General features: G+C 48.6%; 1 protein-coding gene across 16 annotated transcripts in view; it reads left to right on the forward strand.

The window, feature by feature from the left end:
• FGFR2 (fibroblast growth factor receptor 2) overlaps window positions 1–15,861 on the forward strand; it is a 116,908-nt gene that overhangs the window by 20,288 nt on the left and 80,759 nt on the right. For 7 of the 16 annotated variants that reach the window (XM_012453464.3, XM_012453460.3, XM_012453463.3 and 4 more), the window contains exons 3-4: window positions 11,952–12,218; window positions 13,105–13,182. The exons of 4 other annotated variants lie outside the window; for them this stretch is intronic. In XM_012453464.3, coding sequence (XP_012308887.2) covers window positions 11,952–12,218; window positions 13,105–13,182 — 345 coding nt within the window. The remainder of the gene's footprint in view (window positions 1–11,951; window positions 12,219–13,104; window positions 13,183–15,861) is intronic. 5 more of the 16 variants (XM_012453467.3, XM_021674626.2, XM_012453469.3 and 2 more) reach the window with 1 other exon arrangement.

Below are 15,861 nucleotides of genomic sequence, written 5' to 3' on the forward strand. Positions count from 1 at the left end.
AGCCTCCTGAGTAGCTGGGATTATAGGTATGCACTACCACGCCTGGCTAATTTTTTGTATTTTTAGTAGAGATAGGGTTTTTCCATGTTGGTTGGGCTGGTCTTGAACTCCCGACTTCAGGTGATCTGCCCGCCTTGGCCTCCCAAAGTGCTGGGATTACAGACGTGAGCTACTGTGCCCGGCCTCAATTTTGTGTTTTCAGTAGAGATGGGGTTTCACCATGTTGGCTAGGCTGGCCTCAAGTGATCCGCCTGCCTCAGCCTCCCAAAGTGCTGGGATTACAGGTGTGAGGCACTGTACCCGGCCCACCCAGAATCTTTGGAAGTGGGAGCGAGGATGCTGTCTTAAACTGGCCACGTGGTCTTATGCACAGTAAAGTCTGAGAAACACTGCATCAATTCCCACTCAAGGCCATCTCCATACGTCTCTTGGGTGGAGTGGGTTGGGGAGGCAGACTATGGCTGTGCACGTGCTAGATGGATGAATAGGACGAGGTGGGAGCAGCACGATGTCTCCATGGGAATTGGGAATTTTCACAGAGGAGCTACTGGAACTGGGCTTAATAGGAGCCTGCCAGGCAGTGTAGCAGGGTGGGCTCATAGGTAGAGGGAACAGTGCCCATGTGAACAGGCAGACCAGAGTGTCAGAGAGAGAGGGATATGGGACTTGGAGCAACCAAGTCTCAATGCATGTGATGTTCTTAGGGTTTTATTCTGACTTTGGAGTGGTCTGTGCCTTTCTTAAAACATAGAGGTCACATGTGCTTTTGAAAAGATTCCTCTGGAGGTCTGCGGTGGCTACAAGGGGCGCACCACGGGTGATGGGTTAGGCGCATTGCAGAGGACTTGTGGAGGGCCGGGGGAGGCCTGGAGTGGGCCTTTCGGATGCAGTTTTGCCTGTACTTTCTTTCAGGGCTAAGCTTTCCATCAGGGATAGGCTTAATAGGTGAAGGGCTGTGGGGACTGATCAGAAGAGGGGCCAGAGGAAAAGAGGGGCTTCAAGGCTGACTTGGAGCTTGGGTGGCAGTTCAGCTGTGTGACTCCCTTCATCCTGTAAGAGGCTGGTGGAGGAGGAGGAGGTTGAAGGTCACTTGCTTGTTTTGGAAAAGACCTCTGCAGACATCCAGGTAACGTGTCTCCTCCCCCAGGCAGGTGGAAATATGAACCTACAAGCAGGGACTTGAGTGGCATCTGCAGGGAGGAGGAGGTGGGAAAAGCCACAGGAGCCCCGGGGACTGGAATGCAGGGCAAGGACCAGAAGAGCCGGAGGTGGAATTCTGGGCATATCCATGGATATAGGAGGGGCAGCAGCAGGGAAGAAGTTTCCTAGAAAGGCAAGAAGACCTCCTTGACATGTTCCCGTCCATAAGAACCATGCACACCCACATGTGCCTGTACCAGCAGGAAGCAGAATGCTAACCAAAGATAATTAACCCCCAACTCTGTGTTAGGGGTTGAGAAATACAACAGGAGCCCTGCCCCCTCCTCTCACTGCCCGACTTTCCACACTGAGAAGACCTGGCTGGGCGGCTTTGCTTCTTTTCCTGCTTAGTGCAGGAGTGAGGATTTCAGCCAGAAGGTCTTTCTGATGGCGGATGTGTAAGTGCCAGGCGTTGTGCTAGGTGCCTTCTGTGTCCTGTCTCATTCATTATTGTTCCTGCTCTGAGGACTTGCCTCAAGGTCACACGATCTGTAAGTGGCAGAGTTTCAGTGTCAGTGTCAGGTTGGTTTGGGATATATATAAATATACACATGTATATTTGAGATAGAGTCTCGCTCTGTTATCCAAGCTGGAGTACAGTGGCACGATCTCAACTCACTGCATCTCTGGCCTCCCAGGTTTAAGCAATTATTCTGCCTCAGTCTCCCGAGCAGCTGGGATTATAGGCTCCCACCACCACGCCTGGCTAATTTTTGTGTTTTTAGTAGACATGGGGTTTTACCATATTGGCCAGGCTGGTCTCAAACTCCTGACCTCAAATGATCCACCCGCGTCGGCCTCTCAAAGTGCTGGGATTACAGGCATGAGCCACCATGCCTGGCCTTGGTCCGTACTTTTAACACATGGTGGCTACTGCGCCACCGTGCCTTTTCTGAAGAGTCATCAGAGAAGGGACAGAAATGAGACCTTAGGCTTAATGCTAAGGGGACCATGAGAGGCTTGGGGTATGGCTGTCTGATGAGACAGGTGCTTTACTACTTTATTTATTTTTTATTTTTATTTTTGAGACAGAGTCTAGCTCTGTCATCCAGGCTGGAGTGCAGTGGTGTGATCTTGGTTCACTGCAACCTCCACCTCCCAGGTTCAAGCGATTCCCCTGCCTCAGCCTCCCGAGTTGCTGAGATTATAGGCGCCTTCCCACGCTTTACTACTTTATAAGATGAAGAGAGCTGCCTCTGGCTGAGCACTGTCATTCAGGCTCAAGGTATGGAAGCATTTTGGGACCAGATGGTTCAGTTTCAGGACGGGAGATGACAGTGTGTTCATTTTACAGGATGACAACTCTGCAAGGCCACTCTTGACCCTGAGATTGTGTCATGAAAGGCCAAGCACATCCCATCCCGTTCACTTCTTCACCTCCTTGTGAGCCCCCCACATGCCTTTTGATGAAAGGGTTTTCCCTAGAACAGCATGCCCCAAGGAGCCCTGAAGGGCTGAAGATGTATCAGTGCTCTCTGCTACGTCCAGCAAGTGTGTATTTTCAGAAGGTGGGAGGCTCGGGCTGGGCTGGCCAGGCAGCCAGGCACACAGGCTCCTCATTGTACATCTGAGCCGGGGCGTGCGGGGACTTCTACGTAACTTGTAGCGCAAGTTTCTACTTCCTGGGCGCTAACGGCCTGTTGCTTTGGGAAATGCTTTCTGAACAAAAGTCTCAATTTTGAAGTTCTTGCTCAAGAAAGGCTGCCCATATCTAGGAATTTATGCGCACAGTACTGATTCAATACCTGCATCTTGATGGTCCATTGGGACTTTTTTGCTCATGAAATAGGAGTTTAATACACGCGTTGGGACCAGGGAGAAAACCTTTCCCTCTGTGCATTTTTTTTTTTTTTTTTTGAGAACACTATCATCAACATTAAACATATAATTTTTAATGGTTACCATATTGGAAACATTAGCCATGATCCTGTCTGATCACCAGGGACGTGAGCCAATCTGGAGTTTCTGGAGAAGTCCAGGTACTGCCGCAGAAGGAAATACAAGTACAGCCGAAAACATCAGATCACAAACGAGAGGCATGCTGACAAAACAAGGAGTGTGGGTTTCCACTTTGGGTGGGGATACTGGGAGACACAGTGAGTGCATTCTTAGGCTCATTACTCTGTGTGCCTTTTTATTTTCTCATGGGCAGAAACGTAATTTCTTTCAAATGGGAAGAACCATCCACCATGTTTCTCAAAGACAGACTCAAATGATATGAGGGGTGTGCCTAAATATATAATTTTTAATGGTTACCATATTGGAGACATTAGCCACGATCCCATCTGATTGATTCCAAGGTGGAGTTTTTGGAGAAGTTCAGCTACCGCCGCAGAGGCAGCTGTTAGCTGTTGTTACCGCATCTGTGTTACCGACCAGGGAGGTTTCAGTCCCGACTTGAGCGTACCAGACACCCTGACAACTGGTAGAGAGCACTGCAGCCTTTCAGCCTGCATACTTATCTGTTATTTGTTGCTTTGACTTCTTCGTGTCCCCTGTTTTTATGTTGGCAGTATTTCTCGATGTAGAGAACTTTCATCTTTATGCTGTGCGGAGTATTTGTCCCTTCCACGTTCCCTTAAAGAACACGTAGTACCTATGCCTTATAAGGTCTCTGTTGGATGTGAGGAATTTCGTTTTCCTGCAAGCAGGTTCTTGTAGAGGGGAGGCTTTGAGGATGTCTGGACTGTAGCAGGCTGTCTTCGTTGCTGCGTGAACAGCCCTCACGGCAGGGCACACAAAGGTGGTTAGTTCTGACTTCATCGGTGGGACTCCATTGACTTTATTTTTTAATTTTAATTTTTTTTTTTTTTTAGATGGACTCTAGTTCTGTCACTCAGGCTGGAATAAGGTGGTGCGATCTGGGCTCACTGCAACCTCCGCCTCCCAGGTTCAAGCGATTCTCCTGCCTCAGCTTTCCGAGTAGTTGGGACTACAGGCATGTGCCACCATGCCCGGCTACTTTTTGAGTTTTTAGTAGAGGCGGGGTTTCATCATGTTGGCCAGGCTGGTCTTGAACTCCTGACCTCAGGTGATCCACCTGCCTTGACCTCCCAAAGTGCTGGGATTACAGATGTGAGCCAACCACGCCTGGTCTCCATTGCCTTTATTTCCTTCTGCTGATAAGTTCTGATGCCATCGAGGCCCAGACTGTGCTACAGGAAAGAGGGGGCTAAGCTCTTCCAGAACCCGTATCTTGCAGAGGCGTCATCAATTACTAAAAAGCTGTGCTGTTCGTGCCGGATGTCTGTCTGTGCAGACTCCCTCTGTTTGAGATTTTAAGAGATAGCTCAGGAGGGCCGTGTACATGACACATCTCTCTTCTGTTCCTGTGGACAGAGAATTGGGTACTGACCAGTTAAGACTTCTTACTGGGACTGGGCGTGGCCGCTACAGGACATCTTCCAGAGTAAGAGGGTCAGTGGGGGCTACTGGACCAGGGAGGACAGGGGCGGCCAGTTATTTGCCATGTGCTTTGTGTGCAGTGACTATGTAGCGACATTTGCAGCTGGACTCTGCTTCCTCTGTAAAGACACTGGCAGCCCTACAGCCATGACATTTACTCTGTACAAGGTGGCAGGATGTGTGGGAGGGCACCAGGAACGCAAGGCCATTTTACTGCCCTTCCCCCAGTGCTCCCGTTACAGTGCCTCTGGGAGTCCCAGCTGTGACTCCAGGTAGGAGCGCGTACCTGCAGCCCACGACCCTGACAGGCAGTGTCTCCTGCCCTGCCTCTTCTCTCTGCCCCCTCCTTCTTTCCCTTCTCCCCTTTCCCTCTCTTTCTTCCTGTTCCCTTCCTCCTTCCTCTCCCTCTGTTTTCCTCCTTTCCTTTTCCTTCTCCGCATCTCTCCTCTCCTTTCCCCCCTCTCCTCTTTCTTCCCTCTCTTTCTTCCAGGGAAATTTGTTCAGGGATTTCCCTCTTTCTCCCTTTCTTCCTCTTTCTGGAGGAATATGTTTAGGGACTGGACACCCCTCACTTTGGAGGAGGGAGAAATCTCAGTGGGATGTGTTCAGGGTGACCCCACCACATCCTGGGAACTGGGATGATCGAGACGGCGGAAAAGACACCATCCCTGGGAAACCTCAGAAAAGGCTTAATCTGTGAAAAGCAATGGAGTGAGCTTTGCCGTTGGTAGAAACTGCTTTCTTCTTCCTTAACAGTTTAAATCTGACGTCCGTTCTCCGTGAAGTGATTGGCTGGGGCAAGACTCAGGTTTCCCATCTGTTCTCTGTTTGCATTTGGGCGCCATTTCAAAAACCACACGGGAAAAGTTTATAGGCAAACATTATAAAAAGTGACAGTCTGAAGTGCTGCTATCGCTGGTTTGGCAATGGAAAGTGTTACCTGAAATAGCTTACTGTTGCCAAGCCCTTCGCTGTTTCCAGTGTCTCAAGACAACCCTCCCGCTGAGACGGGCGAGAAGTCCAGCTGACTGTGTGCAGTGAAGTCACAGAAGCCACAGTCTTTTTGACTTTTACAAGATTTCCCCCTCCTGGGGCTATCTTCACATACCGCGAGGATTTTTTTCTCTCTGTTTACTTACGGAGAGGTAAATTCATGCAGCTTGTGGCTAGTGGCAATCTGTATGACATCACACCGAGAGGTCATGACTTCTGCCAGGATCTGCTGAGGAGCTTGGAGAGTCAGGCAGCCCCTGCCTCAGTTTCTTTCTCTCCCCAGTCAGAGGTCCTACGAGCTCCCAAGGAATAGCAGGATAGTTTTCTTAGGGAAGGAAGGAGGCCAGGTCAAGGCAGGAATTACTCAGAGGAAATGTGCAGATACCTGTTGTTATTCATATTATTTATTTATTTGTTTGTTTGTTTGTTTGAGACGGAGTTTCGCTCATGTTGCCCAGGCTGGAGTCCAATGGCGCGGTCTCAGCTCGCTGCAGCCTTCACCTCCCGGGTTCAAGTGATTCTCCTGCCTCAGCCTCCCAAGTAGCTGGGATTACAGGCATATGCCACCACACCGGCTAATTTTTTATATTTAGTAGAGATGGGGTTTCATCACATTGGTCAGGCTGGTCTCGAACGCCTAACCTCAGGTGATCCACCCGCCTTGGCCTCCCAAAGTGCTGGGATTGTAGGCATGAGCCACTGTGCCTGGCCCATTTATTTTTTTGGTTAGCTGTGTAAGTACCAATCTCTTTCATTTTTGAAGTATCACAACGGTCAATTTTTTAAAAAGAAGCTGTTTGCGGCTGGGTGCAGTGGCTCACTTTGGGAGATTGAGGTGGGTGGATTGCCTGAGCTCAGGCGTTTGAGACCAGCCTAAGCCACATGGTGAAACCCCATCACTACTAAAATACAAAACAAAATTAGCCGGGTGTGGTGGTGTGCACCTGTAATCCCAGCTACCCATGAGGCTGAGGCAGGAGAATCAGTTCAACCTGGCAGGTGAAGGTTGCAGTGAGCCGAGGTCGCACCATCGCACTCCAGCCTGGATGAGACAGTGGGACTCAGTTTAAAAAAAAAAAAAAAAAAGAAACTGCTTGCTAACATGCTGCTGGTACTTCCCAAGAGTTTGAAACTTCTGGGAGAAAATTCACATGGAAGCAACTGAGCCTTACCCAGCAGGGCTGTGCACGGTGTTGTGGCCGCAGCAGTGGAAGCCAGTGTTGAGCAGTGTCCCAGGAAGGAGACGTGCTGCCTTGTCTGTTTGGCAGTTTTAGGAAACAGTGACAAAGAGTTAACACTCGTGTGAAGATTGCTTGCTTCCTTTTGAATTTTAATTCATATTGTGAAAAATACATGGAAACATATTTTCTGTCTGTGGAAGACTCCGAAAGAGCATTTGTGCATAGCAAAGCAGCTTCTAGAACCTTCTCCCCATTGTGTTTTGGCAGGAGACGAGGGACATGTTGAGCTGTGCACTCCCAGTGGAAAGGTAAAAGTGTGCCACAGCTCTGGAAAAAAGTAAATCCAGGAAATGTTCATATGACTATCAAAGGAATTATGTACATTTCCTGGGGAATTCTTTGCCCCTTCACAGAGCAGGCTATACAGCCTGGTGGAGTCCGGGAGAGGTGATCCATCCATGGAGGGTGGCCAGAGTTAGGGAGGCCCCTTTGCGCATGCAGGCACAGAGGGGATTCGCTGATTGTCCTGGCTCTGCACAGCATGGGGCCAGGTCAGTACAACTGTGGGGATGGACGTGGAGGTCTTGGGGACCACATGTTTGCAGGGAGTGGGCAGTGGGTCAGGTCAACTGCAGCACTCAAACCCAGAAGAGAAGCTGAGCCCTGAGGACGGCAAATGGACCCAAGGACACGGGAAGGGACAGAGCTGCTTCCACTTAGCCAGCTGTTAGGGGCTTGTGTTCTTGGTCCCCTGGCCGGGGTTGTCTTTCATGTGTGCCATCTGTGCTGGGCCCTGCAGGCTGGGCTTGAGGGGGCCACTGGGTGGCTTGGGAGGCTACTGGTGTGGCATTTGGCCCCTCCCCAGCGTGTGGCCCCACCCCACCCCTGCCTCTCTTCTTACTTACATCCTTCTTTGTGTATTGCTTCTCCCTAGCCTCTTTCTCTCTCGTGTTTAGTTTATTCATGCATTCTCCCTAACAAGTGCTTGAGGTCTTCTTCGTACCCAGGGATATCACTGGTATGTTTACCAAAGGCCCTGCTGATGCCCAAGATGGCCCTTTGTGAAATGACCACTGAAGGGATGCGGGGAGGAGTCCTTGCTATCTCAGTTTACCAAGACAGCAGTTACTGGTTTGAGATTTTGAAGCCAGGATGGCTTGATTTTTATGGATAAACATCATCATCTCATTGGTGTATTTTTGGGGGTGATATTTTGCTATCCTTGAAGCGTGGACATCTGGATGACAGTTTCAATCTGGTTTTACTGGGACAAAAGCAATTTTAGTACATCAAGTCATCTTAACTGTCCATTGAGATGGGACTCGTGTAAAATCATTTTGTATCTGGAAATAGAAATCAAGTGTTCCAGCCAGGCGCGGTGGCTCACACCTGTAATCCCAGCACTCTGGGAGGCTGAGGCGGGTGGGTCATCTGAGGTCAGGAGTTTGAGACCAGCCTGGCCAACACAGCGAAACCATCTGTGATAAAAATACAGAAAAATTAGTTGGGTGTGGTGGTGCGTGCTTGTAGTCTCAGCTACTTGGGTTGCTGAGGCAGGAGAATTGCTTGAACCTGGGTGGTGGAGGTTGCAGTGAGCCGAGATCGTACCGCTGCACTCCAGCCTGGGTAACAGTGAGGCTCCATCTCAATTTAAAAAAAAAAAAAAAAAAAAAAAGGAATCCAAGCGTTCTGTGATTATCCTCTGAAAGTCATGGTGCTTAAAAAAATCATGGCAAGCATATTCTGCCTTGAAGAATAACAGTGTTAGTGACAGTCATTGGCTCAGCATGATGTAGTTGAGATGGGGTTCACCTGCACTGGCTTATTGGAGTCTCACCAATAATAAACCAGTATTTGGGAACTCTTACTCTGCAACAGAGGGGATCGCCAGGCCGAGAGGTTAAGCAGGCACGGAGAGGCGTGGAACTCAGGGCTTTATCCTCTTCTCGTCCAGGAGAGCACCCTTTACTAGGCATCTCCGGTGTCCAGCTCCGAATAAGACACAGGTCCTCCCTGTCGCCTGTTCTCCCTTCTAGAACAGCAGGTGTTAGTCCAGCAGCTCAGATACCTCCAGTTTCCGCAAGATTTTGGGGTTTATGGAGTTTAGGTGATGGAAAGGATTCTCAGTGAAAACGCTTTCCTTTGAAATCAGAAATCATACATCATAATTCCTCCTTTGCCAGGAGAGAGATTTTTCTGCATCACAATTGCAAATGCCTTGCTTATCTTTCATTTTTCCCTAATGCAGTCTTAGAGCATTCCACTGCGTGACATAGGGACATGGTTGCACCTTATCTGAGGGTCAGGATGGAGCAGATTGGTGCGTGGGTCCCAGCTGCCTCCCCTGTAAGGGAGGGAAGCTTTGCTGTTGCTGCCCAGCGGCTGCCCTGGTGACCAATTCTGGCTAAGAGGAAAGTACATTCCATAACATTCTTGGTGACTTGCTGGTCATGTGATGTTGTCATAATAGACATTGATCGTTTTATGACCCAGACTAATGCAATGTACATTCATTCTAGCATGGTGGGTGCTGTTTCAGCAGTGAGTTGTTGGAGACCTGGGACTCAGAGGACGTCTGGTCCTTGTCTTAGACAGCTGTAAAAGGGGTTGGGCCAGTAGCCTTTGGGACCTCTTCAGTTTTCATGTTGAATGAATCTGTGACTCTAGGGTGTTGGGAGTGGGAGATGGGCTGAGATTTGGGGCCAGACTGAATCCCTGCCTGCTTCTCCTCCTCCTCATATTTCTCTTCCTTTCTTTTTTCTGTTTGGTCTCCATAGTTTGAAGTATTTCTATCAGTCGCTCAATTGAGCTGCATTTTGACTTAACCAGCCTTGAGGGATCTGCTCTGAGAGCCTTCCAGCTAAGTTCCCGGCATCTTTTAAACTTCACGTTGTCCTTCACATCTCAGCTCAAATGTCTGTTCTTTGCAGAAGTCTCTCTGATCACTTTATACGTCAGGGATTAAAAAACTCTGTAAAGGCGAGACTGCAAATATCGTGGGCCTTGCAGGCCATAGGGTCTCTGTTGCAACGACTGAACTCTGCCCTCGTGACACACAAAAGTAGCCGCCAGACAATAAGGAATGGGTATGGCCGTGTTCCAATAAAGGTTTGTTTACAAAAACAAGCTGTGGCTGGCTTGGCCCGCGGGCCATCATCCGCCACGTCCTGGCAAGAGACCAGCCCTCCCCCACCACTGTGTATGCGCAGGTACCTTGCTTTGTCCTTCCTAACACTTAAGCACACTGTGTTTTTTGTAGGTTTTGTATTTATTGTCTGTCACCCTCACCATAATGGATGCTCCAAACAAGTACAGAGTCTTCGTCTTGTCTCTTCCAGCTTCTGGAGCTTCCAGAATAGGCTGGTGTGTGGTAGGTGTGCAGTAAGCAATTGTTGAGTGAGAAAACAAATGCCGGAAACATAACCGGCCCTTCAGCTGGGCCTTCCTGGCTTGCTTTTGGGGTGCGTTTGTCCATGTTCCATTGAGCTTCTGTTTTACTCCTTTTGTTGTGATTCTCTCTGTGTGTTCACGTGCTAGTTGGCATCTGGGCCTTGGCCTGCATGCCTTTGGTGCTGCCCCTTTGGGAAGCCCCGGGCCTCCCGTGTAGCTGTTGATGGTGGTGGTGAGGGGGAATTTCTCATCCCAGATGCACGTGGCCCTCGCTGCTTTCACAGTGGGACTGAAACAGAGATTGACTTGATTTCAATCTCCCGTGGGAGATTTGTCCTTCTGAGGGGTGTCTAGGCAAAAACAGTTGCCTTTGATCCTGCCCAGATTTGGTGCTGTCCCAGTGCTGGGAAGCTTTGCATTTTCTAGGTCTGGGACTCTGGGTCCCATTCACACTTCTCATTGGAGGGATGAAAGCCCGCTTCATGGGCCCTCGTGGGTGGCCACCCCAGCCAGCAGCTCCGGCTCTTGTTGTTAATAAGCGCCAAAGGCTTCCTCTCAGCTCCAGTGGAGAGGTTGTTTGGGATGGATTCTTGTGGTCCCATCCTGTGCTCATATCTGGGGACTGTGACCTCGTTCAACATGGCCCTGTGTATGCCAAGCAGGATGCGGTCAGTGGGGGGACAGTGGGGGGAGGCACAGAGAAGCCTGAGACCCACACCTTTCCTCTAGGGTCTTGGTGTCTCCCTGGGGAGATGGGATGCTTTCATGAGAAGATGGCGCATCCCGCAAGCTGGCGAAGTGGGCGGATGTACATGGAAGGGGAGGGAGCCACTGCGTTTCCACCCGGGCCGGGTGACTGATGCAGAGTGACCCCCATCACAGAGGGCCCTGCTTGATTTGGGCCTTGGAGGGTGGGTGACAGGGAAGAGAGGGAGGAAGGACTGTCTCCACGGAAGAAGCCCGGGACGTGTGTGGCAGGAGTTGTGAGCAGGGTGGGACTCAGCTTTGTCGTGTGGAGTTGGGCACACAGCACCCAGCGGCTTCATTTCAGGACCCCTGTAAGTGCAGTGGAGACCGCCTTGCAGCTGTCTGGGCGTTTTGCTCTTTTTGTTTCTGGTGTTAAGGCCTCTGGGCTTGTATCGTTCTGAGGAAAAAAAGCATATCTCAGCTTACCCAGCACAGAATTAGGTCTCTAGACCCTCAAAATATTGATCTGAATCTGAGAGCTTATGAAAACTCTGGGTGGCAAAAAATCTTGTAGAAGGATCCATTAGTTTTCTTTGAGTTTGAGACATTTCCTTTTAAGAAGCTTGGCCTTGGGGCAACAGACCAGGTCTAGCACAAATAAATAATTAAGAGTGTATGTGTGTGTGACGCACAGTCGCGCTTAACGTACAAATGTGTAAAACTCGGCATTCTTACAAATAAAACATACCACAGTAACAGATTTTCGCAGGCATCATGGTGCAAGCACACTTTGGCAATCAATTTAAATATTTTCTTGTGAAATAGCCTTCCGCGCTATGGCTTGGTTTGTTTCTGAAGCCCTGTAGGATGTGGAAACTAAGCCAGGACGGATTTTCTGGGGGTGTCCTCTGGTTGCTGTTCCAGATACTTCCTGGCTTCCTGGGACTTGGGGAGAGGTGGATGCCTGCCGGGGCCATTTGCAAAGCAAGAACAGCTTCTCCTGGGAATAAGCAGCCTCCACTGACCTTTGTTGGACGTTCTCTCCTCTCCCTCCTTCCCATCTGTCTCCATCTTCTCTCTCCCACCTTTCTGCAGAGCCACCAACCAAATACCAAATCTCTCAACCAGAAGTGTACGTGGCTGCGCCAGGGGAGTCGCTAGAGGTGCGCTGCCTGTTGAAAGATGCCGCTGTGATCAGTTGGACTAAGGATGGGGTGCACTTGGGGCCCAACAATAGGACAGTGCTTATTGGGGAGTACTTGCAGATAAAGGGCGCCACGCCTAGAGACTCCGGCCTCTATGCTTGTACTGCCACTAGGACTGTAGACAGTGAAACTTGGTACTTCATGGTGAATGTCACAGGTGAGTTGGCCTGCGAGCACTGCGCTCTCTTTTCTCTGTCACCATTATCTGATTTTTATATATATATATATATATTTTTTTTTTTTTTTTTGCCAAGCGCAAAGGTAATGAGATTTCTTAATTGGATGCTAGGTGCACAGCTTCACAGTTTTTCAAATTCTTCTTTGGGACCTGGTGCACCAGAAGGGCTGATCATTAAGAATGACAGAATTCTTGTGCACAAAGTAATGCTTTTCTTAAGAGAGCACACTTTTATTTAAGTAAATACATGCTTCCCCCGCTCCAACTCCGTACCACTGACATCTTTGGCATTTAGAAGATAGGACTGAAATTTGGGTACTCAAGATTTCGGATTCGTTTATTAAAGTTTGAGTTTCTCTCCTTGATTTCCTTCTATGCAGTGAGTGGGACAGAACATGCCCTCTTTGTGGCCGAGTTTAAAGTTCTGTTTTCAGAAGCTTAGTTGATGATGAGCAGGACCACACGGGGACTACGTTTTGTTAGAAATGAATTTCTTTCTTGAAGGGGACCCTAAATGCTGAAAGGTTCATGTTGGAAAAAGAGTCTTTGGGTACTACACAATTGGTAAATTTGTCGGGGGCTTGAATACTGTTTGAAACTTGAAATCCAGTTCTAGTACATCCAATTTTATAGCCTGTTTAAATAGCGTGAAAGCAGAAAACATTGAGAATCATAACGTTGACCAACTGTCATCATGGAGGGAAATTTTAAGCCATTAAAATGATGTTAACTAAACACAATCCCAGGCTCTTTGTGGGGGTTCCTGGGTTGTTGACTTTGCTATGGAGAAGGTCTCAGTTGTCGATAATTGCAACCTTTTTGCTTTGCAAAAACACATCCATGCAATATGTTCTTTTGCATACAGATGCCATCTCATCTGGAGATGATGAGGATGACACCGATGGCGCAGAAGATTTTGTCAGTGAGAACAGTAACAACAAGAGTAAGTAACCGCCCAGCTCCGATGGTCCCTGAGAGAGGAGCATGGAGGGAAGTCCTGCCTGTCACCTGTCTTCTTGTCGACTCTCCTGCGCCATGCTGTGTCCCGCGGCCCTCGCCTTTCCCCGCTGTGTCTACTTTCCTGACTTTCAAACCTGAGAATAAACCAGTGTTGCTGCACAGCCTTCTCTCTCGTTTGTCCTTTCTTCTCGTGTCACTGGTCATTGGCTTTTCAAAGCAGTTACTACTTTTCTTTCCTTGGTGTTTCCTTTTCCCTTTGGCTTCTCCCTGTTCAGAGACACAAAAATAGTAGAACCATGTAATGTCTTGGTTTTCTTTGTAATCACTGATCGTGCTTGGTTTAATCCAGTGGTGTGTGACTGGGGCCATTGCCTGTTCCTGCTCTTCTGGCACGTTGGGCAATATTTGGTTGTCACCAGAGGGGGTGGGGGGCTGGTGGCCTGTAGTTGGGCAGGGGCCAGGGATGCAGAGCACAGCCCCATAACAAAGAATTATCCAGTCCAAGATGTCAGTCGTCCCTAGGGCGAGAAACCCCGGCCTTCTACAACACACACCTCATGCTGAGTGGAAATGAAGGAAGTGTGCCTGGCTTTGTAGACCACGATTGAAAAGGGAGCAAGGGTGATTTGCTTAATGAAGGCCATGAACCCGGGAGAGGCCGTTTACTTGGTGAAGAAGAACAGGATATAGCGTCTTGGAGCTGGGCAGTCTGGGTTTGAATCTTGCTCCACAACTTCTGACTTGCTCATTTCACTTTTGTGCCTCAGTTTCTTTAACAAGAAAGTGGAAGTATTATTATTTTATTTAAGTGGGAGTAATAATAATGCTGTCTTCTGGGGTTATTAGGATTGAATGAGTTCATATTTGTACAGTGCTCAGAAGAGTGAGTGCTTGCAAATGTTTATTCAATAAAGAAAATACAATATACCATTACTGCATTTTCCAATGACATGGCTGGAATGTTCCTAAAGTGTTTGTACATAGGGCATTGGGGTTCTCTGTTTACATGGTATATTCTACATTTTTTTTTAGAAGGATTTTAGTCAATTTAGTACATTTAAAGAAGGCCTAAGTAACATAAGACAATTAGTTGTTAAAACAGTCCAGAGCTTAAATTTTTTAATAACAGTATTTTATTTATTTGTTTTGAGATGAAGTCTCACTTTGTTGCCTAGGCTGGAGTGCAGTGGCGTGATCTCGGCTTACTGCAACCTCTGCCGCTCTGGTTCAAGTCATTCTTGTGCCTCAGCCTCCCTAGTAGCTGGGACTACAGGCATGCGCCACCACACCCAGCTAATTTATGTCCCCCCTCCCCCCTCTGCCGAGATGGAGTCTTGCTACGTCACCCAGGCTGGAATGCAGTGGTGCAATCTCGGCTCACTGCAACCTCTGCCTCCCGAGTTCAAGCAGTTCTCCTGTCTCAACCTCCCAAGTGCTGGGACTGCAGGCGCCTGCCACCACACCCAGCTAATTTTTGTATTTTTAGTAGAGATGGGGTGACCTGACCTGACCTCATGATCTGCCCACCTCGGCCTCCCAAAGTGCTGGGATTACAGGCGTTTGCCACTGTGTCTGGCCTAATTTATGTATTTTTTAGTAGAGAAAGGGTTTCACCACGTTGGTCAGGCTGGTCTTGAACCCCTGACCTCAAGTGATTGACCCCAAGTGATTGACCCGCCTTAGCCTCCTGAAGTGCTAGGATTATAGGCATTGGCCACTGTGCCTGGCAATACTTTGTTTGTTAGAGCAGTTTTAGGTTCATGGCAAAATAAGGAGGAAGGTACAAAGATTTCCCGTATAATCTTCCCCAGCACATGCACAGTCTGTCCTGGCATCAACGTCACCACCAGAATGGTACATCTGTTCCAGTTGGTGAACCTGTACTGCCATCATCAACCAAAGTCTATAGTTGACGTTAGGGTGTATAATCATACAGTCTGCAGCCTTTACAGATTGGCTTATTTGACTTAGTAAGATGCATTTAAGTTTCCCTCATGTCTTTATCATGGCCTGATGGGTCATGTATTTGTAGCACTGAGTATTCCATTGTGTGTATGTATCAAAGTTTATTTATCCATTCACCTACCGAAGGATATCTCGGCCAGGTGCGGTTGCTCACACCCATAATACCAGCACTTTTTGAGGCAGTCGGTCACTCGAGGTCAGGAATTCAAAACCAGTCTGGCCAACCTGGCGAAACCCTCGTCTCTACAAAAAATACATAAGTTAGCCAGGTGTGGTGGTGCGTGCCTGTAATCCCAGCTACTTGGGAGGGTGAGGCATGAGAATCGCTTGAACCTAGGAGGCGGAGGTTGCAGTGAGCCAGGATCATGCCACTGCACTCCAACCTGGGTGACAGAATGAGACTCTGTCTCAGAAAAAGAATATCTCTGTTGCTTCCAAGTTTTGACAGTTGTGAATAAAGCTGCTACAGACATCTGTGTGCAGGTTTTTGTGTGGAGTAGTTTTCAGTTACTGGGAGTGAATGTGAAGGAGTGCGATTGCTGGATTACGTGTAATAATCTTATGGTAAGAGTATACTTAGGTTTCTAGGAAACCACCATGCTGCCTTCCAAAGTGGCTGCACCATTTTGTATTCCCCCCAGCAATGAAAGAGAGTTCCTGTTACTCCATATCATTTGCTGTGCTCAGTGTTCTGGAT

This window comes from Aotus nancymaae, unplaced genomic scaffold (genome assembly GCF_030222135.1).
Source record: "Aotus nancymaae isolate 86718 unplaced genomic scaffold, 86718_ANA_hifiasm-v0.15.2.pri h1tg000010l, whole genome shotgun sequence".
Lineage (NCBI taxonomy): Eukaryota > Metazoa > Chordata > Mammalia > Primates > Aotidae > Aotus > Aotus nancymaae.